The sequence below is a fragment of the Sceloporus undulatus genome, unplaced genomic scaffold (assembly GCF_019175285.1).
Source record: "Sceloporus undulatus isolate JIND9_A2432 ecotype Alabama unplaced genomic scaffold, SceUnd_v1.1 scaffold_31, whole genome shotgun sequence".
Lineage (NCBI taxonomy): Eukaryota > Metazoa > Chordata > Lepidosauria > Squamata > Phrynosomatidae > Sceloporus > Sceloporus undulatus.
In genome coordinates this window covers 47239-61833 of record NW_024802953.1, presented here as the reverse complement: position 1 = coordinate 61833, position 14595 = coordinate 47239, and the positions used below count along the sequence as shown (strand labels likewise).

Here is a 14595-nt window from a genome sequence, read left to right as displayed (position 1 = left end):
TATATATATATATATATATACACATACACACTAAGATATAAGATATATATGCACACATATGCTAAGCGATAATGTATATGTATATATATATATATACACATACACACATATGTATGCTAAGATATTATGTATAAGATAGTTATATGCTAAGCTATAAAATGTAAGATATATATATATATATATATGCTAAGCTATAAGGTATACATAGACATAAACATGCTAACCTATAATACATAAAATGTATACGCTAAGCTATAAAATATATACACATATATGCTATGCCATTATATATGTGTGTGATACGTACATATATATGCTAAGCTATAAGGTGTGTGTGTGTGTATATATATATATATATATAGAGAGAGAGAGAGAGAGAGAGAGATACATATGCTAAACTATAAGATACACACACATATATATAAACGCTGATATAAGATATATATCTATAAGCTATATACATATAATTGCTATATATATATACATCTCTCTAACAAGGAGAGAGGGCCTTCTTGACGGCTAGCTTTGCCCCTCACAAGGCGAAAGCGAGGCCCAGAAAGCACCCGGGGCTCCCACCTGGACGACAAAGCTCTCCTCTCCCCTCACTTCCGGTTCGTAGGCGCCAGTCCGCACCCGGCCCCAGACGTCACTTCCGGCTCGGAGCGGAAGTCAGCCCCTGGGGGCCCTGGAGGGGCGGGCGAAGGGGGAGCCGCTGCCGCCGCCGGGCCTGATGTCCGGCTCCCTCTCGTCGGGCCCGGCCTGGAGGCCTTCCCCGGCTCCGGGCTCCGGCTGAAGGCTTCCCGATGGTGCAGCTGCTGGCGCTGGTCTGGCGGAGGCTGCTGAGGAAGCGCTGGGTGCTGGGCCTCGTCTTCGGCCTCTCGCTCATCTATTTCCTCAGCAGCACCTTCAAGCAGGTCAGGCTCCGGGCGCCCGAGGCCAGCCTAGGCGGCATCAAGAGAAGCAGCGAGTCTAGATCCAGCGAAGTCATAGCGCCACTCGATTCTGCTCTGGCCAGGCCCCACCTGGGATACTGCGTCCGGTTCTGGGCAACACAATTCAAAAGGGATGTGGAGAAACTGGAGCATGTCTAAAGGAGGGCGATTAAAATGGTGAAGGGCCTGGAAACCATGAAGCCCTATGAGGAAGGACTCAGGGAGCTGGGGATGTTTAGATTGAAGAAGAAAAGCATAAGGGGTGATATGATCGCCCTGTTTAAATATTTGAAGGGATGTCATATTGAGGAGGGAGCAAGCTTGTTTTCTGCTGCTCCAGAGAACAGGACCCAGAACAATGGATGCAAGCTCCAGGAAAAGAGATTCCACTTAAACATTAGGAGGGACTTCCTGAGAGTAAGGGCTGTTTGACAGCGGAAGACACTCGTTTCTTGGAGTGTAGTGGAGTCTCCTTCCTTGGAGGTCTTTAAGCAGAGGCTGGATGGCCATCTGTCAATGGGGATGCTTTGATTGAGAGTTCCTGCATGGCAGAAGGGAGTTGGACTGGGTGGCCCTTTATGATTCTAGGAAGGTCCAGTTTTTGCCAACACTTTTCCTGTACTGCTTTGTTTTGCTTCAGGAGGAGAGAGTGCTCTGGGACCGAAACATCCCCCCCCTCACAAGACGAAGACCACCCGATTGCATGGAAAGTCCAGTTCAGCCCAGGGAACAGCAGTCAGCAGGGGAACCAGTGTCGAAATTCTGTCCAAGGGAAGCTGCTGATCACAGATGAACTGGGTAAGGGTCCTCATTCAGTGGTGTATTGGTTAAAGCATGGGCCATCCTCTGCCCCAGAGCCCCACTGGACTCCCCCAGTGTCTGAGTTTAGCCCTTATCCCCATAGTACCTAGAGGAAAAGTGGATGTTCCCAGCAAGTGTATTGCTAGCAGAGAACACTGTTGTAATCCAAGTATTTCAGAGTGTCTATAGAAAGGCTCTGGTTCTGATAGAAGGGAAAGCTGCTAGAGGTTATTTTAAATCAACACTTCTACCCATAGAATTAAAAGATACAGTATAGCCATGTTAGTCTGTAGAATCAGTACACCAAGACATCTTGAACCACCTTTGAGATTCACTGAGAGAAATTGCCAGCAGGAGCTTTCATAGACTTCGGTCTACTTCCTCAGATGCATTTTACCCATTCTTTGTGATTCTCTGTAGGCGTCTTGCTAGAGACACTCTCCTGGCAAGGCCCTGCCTCTTTCTCTGCTCCATTCCTAATTCCCTGAAAATATCCAGGGTTCCTCAGTCCTCCCTTTTTCTGCTGTTACATTTCTGGGGATGTAGGTTACATCTGTGAAAGAAAGGACGTCTTGGTGAATGGTTGTTGCAACGTGGAGGCGCCCAATACAAAGCTGTACAGCTGCGACAGCTGCCTGTCAAATGGATGTTGCAGCGTGTATGAGGCATGCGTTTCCTGCTGCCTTCAGCCCAACAAGGTAAGGAGGACTCGATCTTAAGGGTGCACAAGTGGTGTCCATAACAAACATGGAAGTTTATATGATTGTAATAAATATAAGATACATTTTAAAAACTGCATAAAGTCAATGCAGGATATGTGTGGGCACTCCTTTCCCTTCCAGGTTGCCTTTCTTACCTTCCAAAATGTCTGGGGTTTTTTTCAGCAACAGGTCCTGGAAAATTTTTTGAATCGAGCAGCTGTGGCCTTCCAGAACCTATTCATTTCAGTTGAAGATCACTTTGAGTTGTGTCTGGCAAAATGCAGGACCTCATCACAGGTAAGCAGGGAGAAGCCTTTGGTTGTGGAAAGCACACAAATAGTCTGGCCAGAACGTCCCTGTTAGTTAGGAGGAACACACAGTCAGAGAACGACTCTAGTGTAGTGGTTTGAGCGTTGGACTAGGACTCAGGAGACCAGGATTCCCATCTCTGCTGTGCCATGGAAACCCACTGGGTTACCTTGCAGTAACAACACATAGCCTTCCTACAGCATCTAGCTTCCTTGCCTCTTTTTGTGGCTGCTGCCAAATGGGCAACTTGTTTTCAAAGACAGTTGTGGCTTTTAAGCCACGTCAAATTTGGTGGTATGGCTACAACTTCAACAGTAGGCAACCTGCAGTGGTTTGGGGGAGGTCTGGAGCCTCTGGGAAGTTGTGTCCCCCCCCCCACCTTTTATAAGTGCTGAGGAGATTTTTGTGGGGTTGGATATGTGTGGGGCAAAGGAGGATTCCTTGTGTCAGAGAAGCAGTCAGCCATACTTACCTAGTAAGGAGGACTTGTACATAAAGATAGGTTTTCTGCTTGAGAAGCTTTTGAAGGATGTGATGAAGAATTGCTCCACCTGGCAGTGTCCAGGCATTTTGTCTACATCTGTCCTATCCCTGCAGGGTAGGAAAGCGTGATAACGGTAATGTACAGAGTGGGCAAGGAGGCATTTAATCCCCTCTTCGAGATTTGTGAGGGTTGGCCTTGACTAAAGATGGACAAAGTAGATTCTTATCTGTCATATCACTTGGCAACAATTCTTTTCCTTCACAAACACGGAAATTGGTGCTTTGTCTGCCGCTCTCTCTAATGCCCACATTATTTGAGTCATGAACTGCTTCCAAAATTTGGAGAAGTGTGCAGCCCAAAGGATAACTCTGGTCCTGCTAGGAAATTGAACCTTCGCTTACACTTTTGCATGCAGTAACAATTTCCAAGGTTTTCCCTGTTGAATAGAAACTGCAAGAGTTTTTGCACACATTTCAACGATATTTTGCACTTAAGAATTGGGTGAGTGGGTAAAAATGTTGTTGAAATCTGTTTTCCTAAGCCCAAATCACTATTTTTTCTGTGCAAACAAAATCTGGAGATGTCAAGGCCTTCTTCATGGAAAGTTTGTGCTCCACTACTCAGCTGTGCTCCCTCCCTGTAGTGTCCCTGGTGAACAGTTTTTCTGTATGTCCTTGGTTTTCCCTAAGACATCTTCTCTTTCTTTTCTGATCAGAGCGTCCAGCATGAAAACACCTATCGGAACCCAATTGCCAAATACTGTTATGGGGAGTACCCCCCTGATCTTTTGTCTGTGTGAAAGTTGTTGAATAAGCTGGTACCAATGTGAGAGAAATGGAATTGCAACAAAAGGAAGAGCGACATCACAGCTACCTTTGCTTTGACTTGCTTCATACTCCAGGATTTGATTTCACCTCATGGAAGACCTTTCCCTGAACAGTTGACATCTCCGTTCTGTTGAAAAATGGAATCAGGACGCTGTGTCCCAATCATTGGATCCAAAGGACCATAGTCAGACATAACAGGTCTGGTCAGTCAAGTTCCATGTTGAAAGACATTTGTAGAAGTTATATCTCTTGGCCTGTTTTGGACCAATGGACAAATGCAGCGCGGAAGAAAGACTGCAAACCCATTAGGTGGGAAGAGCATGCTATCCTTTGTGTAGGACAATAGCTTTTATGTAAATATTATTTATTGAGATCATACAGTATTGGCTTAAGGTGTATTTGATTTCCTGAAGCAGGGTGTCAGGTGTGAAACAAAAAACATTTATTTGGGATGAATTGTCCTAGACTTAAGTCAACTTGTCCTACATGTGTGCCATTCTTGGACATGTCAGCAAGGAATTGGCAAACAGCACTTCATCCCAAACCCTATTTTCTAACATCGTTGTGGAGGAAAGGAAGAATTTCTGCAAATTTTAATTTGGAAATTAATTAATTGGATGTAATTATGGTTTTGGCTGTTGTGGTCTGTGTATGGCCTTCAGTACATTGAAAGAAAATGCTTGTGGCTTTTCGTTCAGTGTTGTGCTGCTCAGTGGGACAAGGTAGTAGCCCAAGATGCTATGCTGCTCTCAGTGGTTCTAAGGTAACTGATGAAATTTCCCAAATGTGCAGAATGCTCTACGCTTGATCCTAATCAAAGAAGACTTTATTAACTACATAATGGTAAACCAGGATATGATTAGCTGTTGTGTCCAAATCTCAGCTGGGTTTTTTTGTCATTTTCCTCCCAGTTCATAGGGATGAGGAAGGTAAGGAAATGGGGAAGTAAGTCCCCTCTAAACACATCCAGTCAGTAATAGACACAGATCTTAGGCATTACCCAGTCAGAGATGACCAGCTAGTTCATCCTCACTTTATAATTCTTCAGCAACACAATCTGGAGCTGTTGTGCTTGAAAAGGAAGCTGTACAAGGTCCCACAGGGTTTCCTAGAGGTAGCCATGACTCCTACCCATGCTATTATCAGTGGTAACAAATGAAAATGACAAAAATAAAATATACTATTTCTAACTCCTGGCAGCTGCCTGTTAAGTTCCTACTTTCTGACCTAGGGAGCATATTGGATTACGAAGCCAAAGAGGACTATGACTTTGTGTGTGTGTATCTTCAAGCTGCCTGTTGACTTAATGGCGACTCCATGAATTTCATAGGTTTTTCAAGGTAAGAGGTGGTTTTGCCAGTTCCTTACTCTGAAATATAGCCTACAACACCTGGTATCCGATGATGGTCTCCCATCTAAGCACTTATCAGGACTGTCCCTGCTTTGCTCCCAAGATCAGATGGGATTCTGGTGCCTTTAGGTCTGCACTCTCACTTTAGGGAGGGATAACTAGGCCTTCAACACTTCTTGCACACTATTTCTTCCCAAAATTCCCTGAACATGAGGGAAAAAACCGTTTCATTACCTTGGCAAAGACTGTCCTTTCAATCCTGTTGGTAGTTCCAGTGACTTATCAGTTGAATAGTGAATCATTATTGTAAATCCCTCTTGATTCATTGTGTCTGCTGTTGTTGGTATTAATAGGATTAAGCCTATACAAAATAGGCCATGCAACAGTCCTGGCCCTGACTAAGAAAGAAGAGTGGAGCTCAGCAAACCCCAACAGACACGCTTATACTTCAGTACATGAGATCTACCAGTGCTACCTAGTCTCCACTCTGGAGGTAACCTTTCTAATACAGCATATTAACTAACCTATCTTCCAGAGCTGAAGACACAAAAGGCTGATATGATGACAGGTTTTTCAACACCCTTATTTACTTGTGAAAGCCAAGTTAAAGAACTATAAGGCTATAACTTTGTATTCCAGCTAACCATGCAGTAGAAAAAGGAGACACACAAGCACAGTAAAGTTTCCAATGCCTTTATAATATGTGCAAAATACATTCTCAATCACCTATCTCCAAATCTCCAATTCACAGTAAGAAACACTTATGGCTCCTGTGTACATATGGGATAGGACTAGTAGTAAATTGTTAATCTCAAAATATGACTATGCATCAAACTAGTTTAAGTGTCCTGAGGACTTTCCTAAACTATAGTTCTGGTAAAATTCTGATAAAAGAGTTTTGGCATAATCCCCATTTTCTGCATTCTTGGGGGGGGGGGGGGGGGAAGGCACCTGGCATTCATGTCTTTACACGTTGGCACTTACTATGAACAAGCTCGCTTACACCCCACTGGCATCTAGTCGGGCAGAGATGGCAGCAGAACCAACCCAACTATGACAACAACCAACAAGGCTACAAAAGGAAATGGGTCTAGTGTTTCAAATCAGAAGTAGGACCATTTTAGCATCCAAGGTGTATCTTCCCCACCTGGGGGAAATATGAGAGACAATTTGTCTTCACACAGCCACAGTTTAGAGGCTCAGCTCAGAATTACCTCAGACTGAATCCCTACCTCCCAGAAGAAACTTTCACAGAAAGTGTTGAAGTATTTACAGAGTATCCCAATCTTCACATTCCCTTTAGATCAGGAAGAGCTGCTGGCTTAAGTCAGGCATCCAAAACAGAAGTTAGTCTGAGCCCTGCGTGATGGTAATACAGTGATAATTTAAATGTTTTCTTTTCCCCCACACCCATATTAGAAAGTCAAGGCCAGTCAGTCAGTTCCTGAGAGATGCATCCCATTCATTAGCTCCCTGTGAAATGCGTAGGACGGTGTTTGTTGCAGCCTTTTGGAGTGATCAGTCACCATGGAACACATGACTTTCTGACTGGGATCCATAGGATGCATTGGCTTCCTTTAAAAAATGGGAAGGAAAGTCAGTGCAAGAGACGCAAATTGGATCTCAAAGAAGTCCACATTTTACCTTAATTCTGGCCAACACTGTCCAAATCCATCAATGCAGAAAATACCCCCCCAGTCAAATAAATTTTTTGACTTTTAGACTAACACGACAAACACTAGGATATGAGCTCATCTGCAAACTTACCAATTCATAATCTTCGACATATTTGTATTTTTTCTCTCTGTAATAGTATCTTTTCTTCATAAAATACAGGACAATGACATCACACAGGACAGTTGCCTAGGTAAGTGTAAAGGTAGTGACAAGAATTGTTATTAAATGGCTCCTTTTTTAAAGCCCCCGATTAAAAGGAATGCCACACGGAGGGAGAAGAAAAGTGCTTACCACACCAAAGAGGGCTAAACCAGATCCGATGTTAATCATTGTGGGAATGATATCAAATTTTCCTGCCTAAGACAGACACAGATATACTCAAGTTATTCACACATGTTCCAGAGACAGCCTAAGAAATGCTTTTGTAGAGGCAGCCAAGACTTCCTTGACGGAGTCTGCCCATCTGTAATGCTGGGGATATCTATTCTATTCTAACTGCCAGTGGGTCCCAGATCTTGGTAGTCTTAATACAGAAGCTAGGGATTGACCCGGGACCGTAGACATCCCAAGCCTATGCTCTACCACTAAGATATGGACCCTCCCAAGGCAAAGAAGTAGAGAGGTGTAATTCATGACCCATGCAGAACGTTCTCAGGAGCTGTTGACACACTTATTTTATTTGTCAGAGTAGCTACCTTTCCAAATACCATGATGTCAAAGCGGATGCCATAAGCCTTGATGAGTGTCCGGGAGTCTACACCATCAGGTGTTTTGTAGTACTTTGCAAATCTGAAAAGGGAACAGGAAGGGGCATGCAATCAGCCAGTTACAAAGATATCCTGCTATCACAGCAAAACTACATTAATACTCAAACCAGTAAACCATATTTGCTGCTAGATTTCTTCAGAGGTGGATTGCCATTGCCTTCTTATCAGCAATAGCAAGTACATTTCTATACCGCTTACTGATGTACTAAGCGGTTTACAAAGTGTAAGCCAATTGCCCCCAACCAGCTGGGTACTTATTTTAGCAACCTGCGGAAGGATGCCAGGCTGAGTCAACCCAGAAACCCTGGCTGGTATTGAACTCACAACCTTGTGGTTTGTGAGTGAGTGGCTGCAGTACAGGCATTTAACCACTGTGCCGCCAGGGCTCCTTATTAGGTGGCAGAGTGTCTCCGTGGGTTTCCATGGTGGGCACAGATTTGAACTAAGGTCTCCCAGAGTCCCAGTCCAATCCTCAAACGATTATGCCACACTGGCTCTAGATCTCAAGACCCAGGAGATCTAGAACAGCCAGGCAGATAATGCAACTTCTACATAGCACCAAAGAGAGTTCAGACTCTACACAGGTGGCTGTTCTCAAACAGAGGTGCCTCCATTCCACAGATCTCCCTACCTGAAATTGTATCCAGGTGAGACTGTGTGGGCAGAATCCTTGTTATCAATGCGGCGGAAGGTATATTTTGGCACACAATGAGCAGCAGCCTTGTCTAAGTCACAGTTCCAGTTAATCTGCAGCCCCATCACTCCGCCCTGTAGAAACAGAAGCAGTGCCTTCAATTTAAATTCAAACTGCAATTTTATTGGACACAATACTATTTTTCCACTGTTGTGTGCCTTCAAGTCGTTTCTGACTTACAGTGACCCTAAGGGGTTTTCTTGGCAAGATTTGTTCAGAGGAGGTTTGCTATTGCCTTCCCATGAGGCTGAGAGAGTGTGACTTGCCCAAGGTCACCGAGTGAGTTTCCGTGGCTGAGCCAGGATTTGAACCCTGGTCTCCAGAGTCATAATCCAACGTTCAAACCACTACACCATAATTCTCTATAGTCTTTTGCAACAAAGCATGTGCTGAATTTTATATGAAGTTCAATAAACAATGCATCCTGGCACTCCAAATCCATTCTGAAGAGAAAAAAAGTAGAAGAAAACTAAACTGAAGCTTATGCTCAGAGGTACTATTTTAAATGCTGGGATCTGTACAGCTTATTTCAAATGTTCAAAGCACAAAGACATAGGTGCTATCCAGTGGATAGTTCTATTGCCTCAATGTTACAGGTTGGTAAAATGAACCCCGCATTCCCCCATTGCCAAAGAGGAGTCTGTTATAAAGATATTTGTGGCAGATTCATACTGCAGACTGCCCACTTCAGATTTGCAAAATAGCCAAGTAAAAACAATTAGTAAAGAAAGTCTTCTGCAAATGCAATGGGCATTACAACTGAAAGTAAAAGTATAGTTGTTTCAGAGGAAACCTTAATCCCGGAAAGTTAAACATTTGCTGTTAATCGCCTGAGTGTCTGTCAAACAACACTTGTTTGTATAAACCTATTACCCAGATACCCTTGTTCAAATACACTGGTTACTCAAGGAAAATGGGTAGAAACAAACATTACAGGGAGAGGAGACGGGAGATGTCACATAGTCCTGCTGGCAGAACTTGTACCATACATCTCTCCAATGCAGAATCTTGGCCAGTATTCATATTTTGTTAAAATAAATTCAACCCTTGAATGTCTTTTCAGCTGTATTTTCTCAGTATGTAACCTAACTGACCTCAATTGCCATCTCCTGGAAATCCTGTGCAGCAGCTTCAACCATATCGCGGAGGCGGAAGATTGGACAAAAGGGGTCCGTTTTGGCATTGTATTTGCAGTTTTTGAGGTATGTGCTATTGATGTTGGGGAGAATGTTTCGCCTGGACAAAGAAAAAAGACGAAATGGCAGGTAGCTCACCAAGTAGTATTTCCAGACTCTGCTTGCAACATTCAGACTCTGTGCATGAGTTACCTCATTTTTTAAATGTTCCCTTCTCCATCACTTTTTGCGTGATGTCTTTCAAGATTGTAAGGCTGAAGGCAGGACTGGCTTGTCTTTTTGAAAAACTGATATCTAACCCACTCTATCCGCAGTAAGAGGAATGAATATGATATAAATAAAATAAACAATTTAATCTGAAGTGTGAAGTCGAAGGCTTTCATGGCCGGCATCCATAGTTTTTTTGTGGGTTTTTTGGGCTATGTGGCCATGTTCTAGAAGATGAGGACATGGCCACAGAGCCCATTCTCATCTTATAAATCTGAAGCATTCCCATTTCCTCGACTGCGCTTCTCATTTTTATTTTTATTTCTCTTTTGGCAACTTAGTCAAATTCAGCTTACCTTCTCTGTTTCCCTCCTCACAATTTCCCCCTTTCATAAATCCAGGTTCCCTTTCTCCCTACTCACTCCAGAACCCTTGCTATCTCAAACAATGCCTCCATTTCCCTGAAATATCACCCCAATATCACCCTATCAAACAAAAACTGTAGAACTTCAGGGATTCCCCACTTCCTAAAAGAAGCTGGCAGTTCAGGAAAAAAATATACATACTTAGTGAAGTTGAACTTGGGGTACCAGATGCTGTTCTTCACGAGAAGAGTAAAATTCTCAGCATCCTTGAGGAAAGCTGGTCTAAAGACGGTTGAAAAAGAGAGAAGACCTGAGTGGAAACATTTGACCACACTTAATGTTTAACACCTTGTTGGCAACTAGCTGTGTTATGTGACCACTTGGATCAGGGTAGTGGGTCAAAACCCTGACAGTTCATCCTTCGCGTCTCTTTGCCATAGATGGCAGAACACATGCTTTTCTCAGGTTTAGCATTTCCAGTTACAATTTGTACATTTGTATGATGCCCTCCTTCCTTCCTTCCTTCCTTCCTTGAACCAGGCTGGCATCTTCTTTGACTGTGATTGGCTGAAAGGCAAAGGCCATCTTGTTCAAACTGTCTTTGCCTCTTGAGTTTTTCATGTTACAGTTATTATCAATCCCTTTTTATTCAATTTTGCATTTGGATTGTATTTTGATGGCTTTTCATTGCTGCCAGTGCCCCAAGTGGTGTGGATAATGCCAGAAGGATGGGATATAAGTTTTTGTATCGTTTTAAAGTAAATATATAGAGCTCTTACATGGATTTCCATGCAGGCTCTTCTCAAACCTAGACCTGCTTGGTTTTAGCTGTATGAAAACTGAGGAATGTGGCAACTTTCAGATCTCTTTCAGTTACAATTCCCATCATCCCTCCTCATTGGCTGTCCTGGTTAGGACTGATGGGAGCTGGATCCCAATAACATTTGGAGGGCTATATATTCTTCAGTCCTAAACTGAGTTCTTATATGCACGCTGACCAGAATTCTGGGGCCATAACTAACTGCATGAAAGCAATGAACCTAAATCTTTTTGTTGTTATGTAACTAACAACCAAAGGGAGGCCACAGCAGGCATCAGGATAGTGTGGAGGTGCAGCCTTGGACTACAACTCCCAGTGCCTCCTAGCTAAGGGATTCTAGAAGTTATCATCCAAGCTCTGGGAAGAAATTGTTGAACCTGTGCTGACAAAAATCACCTCTCCAAAACTGTTCTTTCCATCTGAACGGACCTTTCCCTTTCCACCGCCATTGGTACCTTGAGTTTGGTCCTCGGGGAACAACCACGAGAAGAAAAGCCCAAGCCCCATACCCTTAAGAGCCAGCATCAAGGCCATATTAAGGCAGGTTGGGGCTATAGAGCTGTCTCAAAGATAGGGCCCTCTTTAGGCACACGTGGGAGATACATACAAAAGACAACAGCACGGAAATCATAATCAACCTATTTTCTCTCCTTAAATGTCAGTGATATTATTAGAAATATCAGGATATTTGGGATTGGCTTGAGAAAGCAACTATGTACTTCATTTCCCTTGAGCACTTGAGTCCCTAGCCAGTGCACCCGTGGAACCATTGATAATCTGTCCCTGGCAGTAATGGTCCAGATGGATTTGACACAATGGTTTTGATTTAATACAATGTAAGTGCATACTTTCACATTTATGTAAAGGTACCCTGTAAGGGTGGTGGTGGTGGGGGGGGGGAACAAACAGATACTGTTGAACAGCAACTCCCATCAGCATTATCCAACATACTGTAGTTCATGAGCAGGGATGCTGGGGGGCACAGTCCAATAATATATGGAGGACCAACATCCCCCACCCATTTATAGAGGCTATTCCCACCACAGTGCTTTTACCTATAGGCTAGCAAAAGGGATTAGACACAAAGGAAGTCGGATGCCAACCTCTATTCCCCAAGGTCATGCTGCCTGGAGATGATGGCATTATGGTCAAACATGTCTACAGAGCCCCAAACTGGGGAAAGCTGCTTCATCATACAGAAGGTCATGTTTAACCAGCAGGCATTATCAATGTTATAGAGAGGATCCCGCATCAGATGACACACAAACCCATTTTGTTAAATCAACATGTGAGGAGATGTGTGTGCTGGCCCTCTCCTCTCTGCCCATCATCACCCTTCATATGTGAAATATCCACAGCTTGGAAGCCTCACTTTTAGACAACAGCTCCCAGAATCCCCTAGCCAACATGACCATGGTGGCTGAGGGATGCTAGGAGTCAAAAACAGTAACTTGTCTAAGTTCTGGGGAGCAGTGATCCAAAGAGGAGACCACCTTCTATGTTGGAAGGCTGTCCTCTTCAGATTATCACTCTCCATGTCAGAAAAGCAATGAAAGAGAGGCCATGGCTAGTGCACTCGCCTCCTCTTGTGTGCATTTAAACTTGAAACCAGAAAAGCCAAATGTGGCTTCATGTGTTTAGAAAGCTGTTCCAGTTATCTGATGGATGCCTTCATGCTATCCTCTGGAATTGCTCCTTTGGAATTCTTCCCCATTATTTCTATTTGCACAAGGCACTCACTTGGGTACCTCCTCATCATTCTCCACTGGACACCAGGCAAACACTTCACAAGTTTTGAGTGTGTGATTTTGGGGGTAATCGACACACTTCCCAGTTTGAACACCTGAAGGGATATGGAAAGGCCATCATAAAAAAGTCAGAACAGCAACAACACCATCACCACCACAGGACTCAGACACACGTAGAGCTCAAGCCACAGGCAGAACTTTTTCCTTCTAAGGGAGACAGGGATAATTCATATATTTCAGAAATGCAGGATTTAACATGGTGAGCCTGTAATCTCAAGCAGTGGATTCTGGGTGTCATAAAACAGTGGTAAATTGTTTAGCTCTTCAAATTATTTTTCCTACCAAGAAGGAGATCATCTGGGATTTTACACCCAAGATATTAAAATCATTTGGTTTAGGAAAGAGGATGCCATTTGCTGCTTTGCTGCAGGCAGCAAAATATTTTGGGCTGATGGAGGGCTGAGGCAGAGAGAAAGAACAGCTTGCTTCATGGCGTTTTTATCTAAAAAGCAAGTAAAATTGCTAACATTGAACATCACATCCGTTCATACCGTTACTGTGAGTGCCAATGTATCCTTTTGTGCAATCCTTATCAGACTGGCAAGTTGTGGTCTTATCTGGAAACTAGAACAGAAGAAGAGCAAAGATACAAACTGAGAAGAAAACTTATCAGTCCACCAACAGAGATGTTTTTCAAGCTATCACTGAAATCTGCAGGAAGCACTTTTGAAACTATCTGCATGGAAGCCGGCAAAAAACATTTAATTCAGAACTATTTTATCTGTTGTGCGTGGATCAGTCAGAAACAATCCATAGGAGTCAACAGGAAGAATCCCACATTATTTGTTTTACAAGGGCAAAACTCTGCATCAGACTTAAGGTAAATTCTCTGCCATAGACAGATAGGTTCCAGGGCCAGAATAAATTAAGGAAGATTGTATTGATTCGAAATACAGATCCTGATATCCAAGAAAAAGTCAATTAAATTTGAGGATGGGGTCCTTGTGGAATGTACATACCTCTGAACAGTATCCTTGCGTCTGATTCAATGTGATGATCAAATTTGTCATGACGAATACAGAATTCTCCTCCTAAATATGCAAAAGTAGGGGGAAAATAATGAGTTTTTTCCAGGGAGGATAAGTTTTAAGTCTTACATGTATAACCCTGCCTCTCTAAAAGAAGACAAATGACCACCTGCATGAAGGACTTCCATATTTTGGCAAAGGGGGCAAATTGCATTAAAATATCAGTTTGGGAGCAACCAAACAACCTGCCATCCACTCTCAACAAATCTATTCCCTTTCAGGCTGAGCGCCTGGGATATTCTTATGAACATTATAACAGTGTGAAACACCAAACTGTCAGCAGTAGAAAAGGCCAGTTCAAGTGAGTGAGAGAATGGAAAGCCTTCACACAGAATCTAAGGACAGGAGGAGCAAACAAGCCAAGACGTTTTTGTCTCCAGTGCGTCAGAGAGGAATTTGAACCTGCCAGCCAAACTTTTGTGTACTTATCCTTTGTTTTACTGGATGTGACTGAGAAGGAATCTAATGGAAGAGACAGAATAATCTCTGTAATGCAACAGGGCTCTCCGTCCCCTAAGCGGAAGCGTATTAACATGTGGAATCCCAGAAACAGAAAGGATCAAGTGATCGCCAACTGTGGATCCACCCACATCCTGTTCCTGCTGCTCCCTCAAGTAAAGAGCTGAAGCTGGAGCAAACTAGGAGCGCTTAAGTCAAAAATGCTGCGGGCAAAGGACAGTTTAGCAAA

The 14595-nt window shown here is 43.3% G+C and overlaps 3 protein-coding genes and 1 long non-coding RNA gene across 8 annotated transcripts in view; 2 read left to right on the top strand and 2 right to left on the bottom strand.

The window, feature by feature from the left end:
• Positions 1 to 663, bottom strand: part of LOC121917656 (RING finger and transmembrane domain-containing protein 2-like) — a 19400-nt gene extending 18737 nt beyond the window's left edge. Inside the window, exon 1 of one of the 4 annotated variants that reach the window (XM_042443780.1) lies at positions 577 to 663. The gene's annotated coding sequence lies outside the window, so the exon portion shown is untranslated. The other 3 variants (XM_042443777.1, XM_042443779.1, XM_042443778.1) reach the window with 3 other exon arrangements.
• Positions 664 to 803: 140 nt separating this feature from the next.
• LOC121917659 (SREBP regulating gene protein-like) lies at positions 804 to 4026 on the top strand. The gene is made up of 5 exons (XM_042443784.1): positions 804 to 1039; positions 1573 to 1730; positions 2280 to 2431; positions 2618 to 2731; positions 3943 to 4026. The coding sequence occupies exons 1-5, from the start codon at positions 804 to 806 to the stop codon at positions 4024 to 4026; spliced, it is 744 nt and encodes a 247-aa protein (XP_042299718.1).
• Positions 4027 to 5487: 1461 nt separating this feature from the next.
• Positions 5488 to 9742, top strand: LOC121917658. The gene is made up of 3 exons (XR_006101077.1): positions 5488 to 5898; positions 7242 to 7272; positions 9607 to 9742. It is a non-coding gene; the product is annotated as an uncharacterized LOC121917658 (long non-coding RNA).
• On the bottom strand, positions 6083 to 13927 carry LOC121917657 (P2X purinoceptor 4-like). 2 transcript variants are annotated; one of them, XM_042443781.1, is made up of 10 exons: positions 13839 to 13927; positions 13371 to 13443; positions 12812 to 12914; positions 10453 to 10533; positions 9638 to 9779; positions 8481 to 8617; positions 7778 to 7871; positions 7374 to 7439; positions 7173 to 7268; positions 6083 to 6980 (listed from the first exon to the last, which is right to left on the bottom strand). In XM_042443781.1, exons 1-10 carry the CDS (start codon positions 13887 to 13889, stop codon positions 6924 to 6926), a joined length of 900 nt encoding a protein of 299 aa, XP_042299715.1. In that variant the 5' UTR covers positions 13890 to 13927; the 3' UTR covers positions 6083 to 6923. The 2 variants fall into 2 exon arrangements, with proteins under 2 accessions (XP_042299715.1, XP_042299716.1); XM_042443782.1 differs by lacking the exon at positions 12812 to 12914 and having other exon boundaries at positions 10453 to 10561.
• Between the last annotated feature and the right edge of the window lie 668 nt (positions 13928 to 14595).